We start from the raw sequence: 6,913 nt of genomic DNA, 5'->3' as shown, positions 1-6,913 counted from the left end.
GCGCATTAAATTTGGTTTTACAATTTTAGCCCTGAACTAAAATCCACCATCAACAGTAGCACGGGTAAAATACTAAAAAATCTAATTATGCTTTCATATTTATAGTTAAACTATTTTACTTTTGAGATTATTTTGATTGATTTATTTTAGTTTATTTGAAGAATTGGTTACTGCTTTATTCGATTTCCTGAAATTAGTTTTCAAATCATGTGAGATTTTTAGAATAGAATAATATTACACATTTGATTATCAAAAATTTACAATTACATAGTTTTAATTGTTAATTGTCAATTCGTTGGACAGTAATTTTACATTAGCTTATTTGAACTCTTATTGGAAACGATGCTGGGAGAAGCCCCGCCTCAGTGGATATAAACCAACAATATAAGAAAACTCCAGCGGTCCCGGCGCGTAGCACGAGTTTCAAACTAGTAAAATATCAATAGCCGAAGGCTATTCAAAACAAATAAAGAACGAAGCTTATTTAGAAGAGAAATTAATAAAACAATTATTGCTCAAAAGAATATTTTGTTAAAAAATTACTTGAATATCTTACATAATAACTCGGCTTCTTCCTCAACCAGGTGCAGAGGATTAGTTATCCATTAAAGTTACTGAAAAGGATAAAAAAAAATAAAAACTAAAGAAAGAAATCCTAAAACTAATCGGCTCTCGTCTCATGGCCGTCATAATTGAACTCTCCTTCTTCCATCTGTTTCCACCACTTTTTATATGCACAAGTGTACCATATTTCCAAAATATCTCATTTAATCAGTATAATATAAAATTTATGAAATAAATGGAATATGTGTGGATTTCCAATTGATGTCTTCATTTTCTTCCTTCTTTTATGAGATTGTCTCTTCTTTCTTTCCACAGGTAGAAGATATTTTATATTAATCTTCTAAATGATGTCATCATAATTACTCATATTTGTCAATAAATGGGCGCCACACTTTATACACACGCCTTGGTATGTTTACCACATGCCTTGACATGTTTTCACACTCCCAGACATGTTTCCACACTCTTTGGTATGTTTTCCACACTCCCAGACATATTTACACACTCTCATATCCAAATAATTGGACTAATGAAAAGATTATTCATGTTCTTCCTTTCGGGTTTAGTCCATTTAATCATAGATTACTTCATTCCTACAATTTACCATCATTTTAGTCCATTGAGCTTTATTTTTTTAAAACTACAAACTAAACAAAAACCATTAAATATGTACAAAATAAAGAACTAAATAACTGTAAATTTGAGTAGTAAATATATAAGAATTAAGCACTTATCAGCTCTTCTCTCATGTATCTGTCAGTACATGCTAGAACAAAAATAAAATAAAATATAAGATCATGTATTTTAACAAAAAATCTTTCTTTCATAGCGTAATAATTTCTTACAACTGCATCTAAAAGAATAACATCTCGCAAATAAGTAGACGTGTTCTACATGTTTGTTTCTCTTGCATACAAAAATTTCCCTGTAAGTGCCTTTTTACATTGGGCTATCAGAGATTGTTTTCTTTACATACAACAATATAGAATATTTTGTTTTTTAAGTAGAACAACAGGTTTTTTTATTCAAGTTTCCTGAAACTTCCCCAACATTTATAGTGGTTCCATGACCTGGAAGCCCGGTGGTGTTGGCTGCTTCTTGGGCGGCAAGTGCTTTTTTGCTTATGATATGGTAAATGTCTGCCAAAATAATTTGAAAAGCTTTATCAATGTTCAATGCTTCCAATGCCGATGTTTCAAGAAAAGAGAGTTCCTCTTTCTCAGCCAAAATATGAGCATCTTCCTCCGGAACAGCTCTCAGATGGTTCAAATCGGATTTATTTCCAGCCATCATAATAACAATGTTTGAATCAGCATGGTCTCTCAGCTCGCGAAGCCACCTTTGTACATTTTCAAAAGTTTGTCTCTTTGTTATGTCATAAACCAAGAGTGCACCCACAGCTCCTCTGTAATAAGCACTGGTAATTGCTCGATACCTTTCTTGTCCTGCTGTATCCCATATTTGTGCCTTAACTGTTTTCCCATCTACCTGTTACACCAGCAACAAAAAAATAAGTGCTGGGAATATAGTAAAAAGTGGGGTTGGATTTAAATTTCAAACCAACCCATTTCCTTCCAAGCCATAATCAAACCATCGTATGATTTGAATTTCACATATGTAACTAGTAAAATGTGCATTTTGTATACTGTAAAAAATTAAATAAAAAAAGGAAATCGAACCACAAAAAATACCTGAAGAGTTTTTGTGGCGAATTCAACACCAATAGTTGATTTAGATTCTAGACAAAATTCATTCCTTGTAAACCTCGAAAGAATATTAGATTTCCCAACACCGGAATCGCCAATCAAGACAATTTTGAACAGATAATCATATTCATGATCAACCCTATGAGACATTATTATTTCTTCTCCTTCCTCTTTTTCTCTATCCTATACAACCTAACAAATTCAAAATTGAAACAACAAATTAACATTAATATATCTAATTGACATTAGCAAACTCTAATCTAATCGAAGTTCATAGGAATTTTTTACCTTGGACGAAAATGAATTTATCAAAAATCAATGGAGTTCAAGGTTGAATTACCAATGCGTAAAACAAAACAAAAGGTAATAATCAATATTGATATTTTTTACTGGTTATGATTTCTGATTCAAAAAATAAAATTGAAGGGTATAGAGAAGAAGAAGGAGAAAAAAGATTATGAGGGAAAGAAAAGAGGGATAAACTAGTAAGCAAAAAAAAAAAACTTTTTTTTGTTCAGAAAAAATCGACCAAAATAGTTTTGAAACGGTTTCCATAGGAAAACAAGGAGCGGTAAATGAAGTATGGAGAGATATTGTAGGAAGTACTCCGTACAATTTATGTCTTTCTGCTTCCTCCTTGATAGTTCAAAATCTTTCACTAATTTTAAACAAAATATTCATATTCTCTTAATACAAAATTTCGAAATTTACTAAATCGTAGAACACTAAATTTATTTATCTTTGATCGATGAACAACTTAACATACCAGATTATCAAATTAAAGTAGCAAAAAACTGATCATGAGAGTAAGGGTATTATTGATAGACATACATTTGTGACTTTATTATTGTTAACATTTGGTTTTGTATTAATTTTGGTATATGTTGTGTTTTTGTAGGTAGAATAAAATATACCTTAAAATAGGAAATAAATCTTCCTAGTTTGAGTCCTGAGAGTTTTATTTTAGGCCTATTACTAAAAGACAAAAAGGGTCATTAGGAAGTAATTTCCTAAAACCTTTTAACCAACTATTCTCTTACTACCTATGTTACCACACTACCCAGAACACGTAAGCCGATTTTGGGTAGGTATCTTCGAAATTCAAGAAGGACGTTAAGAATCGGTTAAAGTATGCATAGATAAAACCCGATTCTCATAATCGGATTTTTTGGCGTCATATATGTTAGAGCACTGCTCGGTCGAACTCGCAAGCGTTGTTATCTCAATCTTGTTTATCAAGTTTAGTTGATCAAAACTATAGTCTTGATTTCTAGTCTACTTATAGGAGTTTCGGACTAGGATAGATTGTGTAGTTGATCTTTAGACTTCACGACGCTTACAACTGAAGACGGAGATCTGCTGAATAACTCGGAGGAACTTCATCAACAAAAGGTATATGGAGACTAAAACTTATCTATCACTCAGAAGTATATTTTATTATATTTTATTTCATATTGAGACAAAAATCGTATTGCGATATAGACTTTCTTATCATACACATTTGTTATTTCGAGCTGAGTATAACTCGATTATATATTTCTCGAAATATGCATTGGTAGCTTTTTTGCTTGTGCTACATTCATCATTATTCTTGACGAGTTTAGTTGGAAACAATTTATTTGTTGGAAACTAAATAATAAGTCAAAAAATGATCATGTGGAAATTTCCTTGAAACATCTTACATGATTTATGTGAGACGGTCATTTGTTGTCGACTTGGAAAAGTTTCGTATTGATCATTCGATCACTTGAAAATTTCTTATAAGCTAATGGTTTGTGTGAGACAGCCATTGTCGTCTTCTAAGAATGCTTTAATAATTGAAATGGGAGTTTAGAATTAAAACCCATGTTTCACAGTATAAATACTTAGTGTACAAACTGTGTTGGTATGATTCAGGTCCAGAAACCAAATTTGTGTATCAGTATGCTAACGGTTTTAACGGTTAAAGTCCGGGATCCAAGTTTGCATACCAGTATGCGAACGGTTCTACCTGAGTTAGGTCCAGGACGACAGTTTGCGTACCCGTTTGCAAACTGTTGGACAAGACCAAAGTCCGGAACTAAAGTTTGCGTACCCCTTTGCAAACTTAGTGGACAAAGTTCTAAAATCGGTTTAATATGTTTACATACTCATGAACAAATACATTTATGAAATATAGAATGCAATCTTTGCAAACAGTGGCTTAATGTTCATGAACTAATTCTTGTACATTGTACATTACGAATCATTCTAATTTTTCTTCAATTGGGTCATATATACTTCTATGTGATTATCAACAATTGAACAACTCTATGAAACACGATTATATTCATTTGATTATCTTTCATGATTGATTGATCATCATAGTTGATCTAGATGTGTTAGATGAATGTGGTTAATTAAGACAAAAAACTGTTCATATGGCTAACTTTAGTTAACTATTATTGAGCCAACTCAATATACACGTTTAGGTACGGTTGCCCATATCTAAATGAAAGTATATTTCATTTGTGTGTGACAAGCTAAGACCATCTAACGGTGGAGTAACTGGTAGATGTTTTAAAATTTTGATCAGATATTATACATTTTTTGTCTCTACAAATCAGAGAGACTCTTTACAAATCTCATTTTTGTTGTCTCTACAAGTCACAAAGACTCGCCAATATATTCTCAGAGAATCATTAGAAATTTCTAGATTTCCAGAGAATCTCGAGGAGTCACTCAAATAAAAAAAACTATGGAAGCCTATAGAAATTTCATTTGACTACCCCCATTACATTATGCCAATTACGGTGATTCTCTGTAACCTTATAATCCCAGAAGCCTCATTGCTAATGATGCCACATAGTATGATATACATGTTAGAGCATTGCTCGGTCGAACTCGCATGCGTTGCTATCTCAAGCATGTTTTTCAATGTTAGTGATCAAAACTATATGTCTTGATGTCTAGTATACTTATGACTAAGTCTCGGTCTAGGATAGTTAGGAATAGTTGAGCTCCAGACTCCATGGCGATTATCTTACGAAGACGAAGAACTACTCAAGGAACTAGTGGAACTTCATCCGACCAAAAGGTATGTGGAGACCTGAACTCATCTGTCACTCAAAAGTCTATCTACTCTATCTCCTACTCTTGAGACAAAAGTCGTATAAGTATGATAGTTTTCATACATATACATTTGTTATTTCGATCCGAGCTTACTCGCCTATCTTTTTCTCGAAATATGTGTTGGTAAGCTTTTGCTTTAACCATTTTCATCTTTACCCGTAATGAAAGTCATGATGACGTTTCAATCTTGAAAATAGCTTTGATGACGATAGTCGATTCTTTATGTCTAACGACTATTATAACACTATAGAAGAATGTTTCAATGATTGAAATGTAGAGTTGAGATTACGTAACCAACTATGGATATAAGAATATATAGTGTGTTTGCACATTAATGTATAAATCCATGTACCGGAAACCAAGTGTGTGCATATGTGTGCATACGGTATTGGTGAAGGAGACGGGTTAGGTACGCGTACTGGCGGAACTTTTCCTCCCGGAAAATTCTGCTGAGTTTGGAGTTTACGAACTCACAAACCAGTCACCTTAGGTACGCGTACTGGGGGAACTTTTCTACCCGATAAATTCTGATGAATTTTGAAACCAAAAGCCAACTCAAATCCGGTAGCTAAGGTACGCATACCCGTACGCGTACCCAAGCTGGTTATATTTCTCAAATCGGTAGTTTCATGAACTTAAACAATAAATCAATAAGGAATGCAATCTTTGCAAACCGTGGCTATATTGTTCATGAATTAATTCAAATGAATCAAACCTATTTTGTTTCAATTGTGTCTATGTATAAAGATCTAAACAATTGAACAACTCTTGAACTAGTTCTTATGAGTCATTTGAACTAGTTATGAGAAAGATGAATACGGTTAATATGAAAGTTCTCATATGGCTAACCATTGGTTAACTATTTGTGAACCAACTAAGTGCACACGTTTAGGTACGGTCACTCAAACCTAAATGAATACATTTCATTTGTGTGTAACAAGCTAAGTTTCGATCTAATGGGTGAAAGATATTAGCTTGGATAAATCAGGTTTTTCATCTAACGGTGAATATTGAATGCTTTGTTACCAAGATAACTGGGATTGCAAACCCAGATTTGAAAACTATATAAAGTAGACATCTAGCAATTGGAAAAACTAATCCCCACACCTCATGTGTGATACTAGTTGGTTTGCTAGAGTCGATTCTCCTTTAACCGTAGGTTTCTTCTCGAGACCCTGTCGGTTAACGACTTGAAGACTTCATTGGGATTGTAAAGCCATACGAAACTACTTCTCTTGTAGTTGAGCGATCTAATCTTGCCATTTTCAATCGTACGAGTTCAATTGTAAGATTGGCTTGAGATTATATCTCTGATAGGGCAAGATAAAAAGAAATCACAAACATCTTCGTCTCATCGTTTGTGATTCCGCAATATCTAGTTTCGCTACCATACGATTTAGATTATTGTGAGGTGATTGATAATTCTAGGTTGTTCTTCGAGAATATAAGTCTGGGTTATCGATTGGTTCCTGTTCACCTTAATTTTATCAAAATACGGAACAAACTTTTAGGTTTATATGTGGGAGACAGGTTTATCTATCATCATACTCTTT

At 33.2% G+C, this 6,913-nt stretch overlaps 1 protein-coding gene across 1 annotated transcript; it reads right to left on the bottom strand.

Moving 5' to 3' along the window:
* Nucleotides 1-1,366: 1,366 nt before the first annotated feature.
* LOC113308338 (ras-related protein Rab2BV-like) lies at nucleotides 1,367-2,747 on the bottom strand. The gene is made up of 3 exons (XM_026556811.1): nucleotides 2,559-2,747; nucleotides 2,256-2,462; nucleotides 1,367-2,052 (listed from the first exon to the last, which is right to left on the bottom strand). Exons 2-3 carry the CDS (start codon nucleotides 2,418-2,420, stop codon nucleotides 1,564-1,566), a joined length of 654 nt encoding a protein of 217 aa, XP_026412596.1. The 5' UTR covers nucleotides 2,421-2,462; nucleotides 2,559-2,747; the 3' UTR covers nucleotides 1,367-1,563.
* Nucleotides 2,748-6,913: the final 4,166 nt, after the last annotated feature.

The sequence above is a fragment of the Papaver somniferum genome, chromosome 9, assembly GCF_003573695.1.
Source record: "Papaver somniferum cultivar HN1 chromosome 9, ASM357369v1, whole genome shotgun sequence".
NCBI lineage: Eukaryota > Viridiplantae > Streptophyta > Magnoliopsida > Ranunculales > Papaveraceae > Papaver > Papaver somniferum.
Note: the sequence above shows the minus strand (reverse complement) of the source record. Positions and strands in the feature narration are given on the sequence as shown.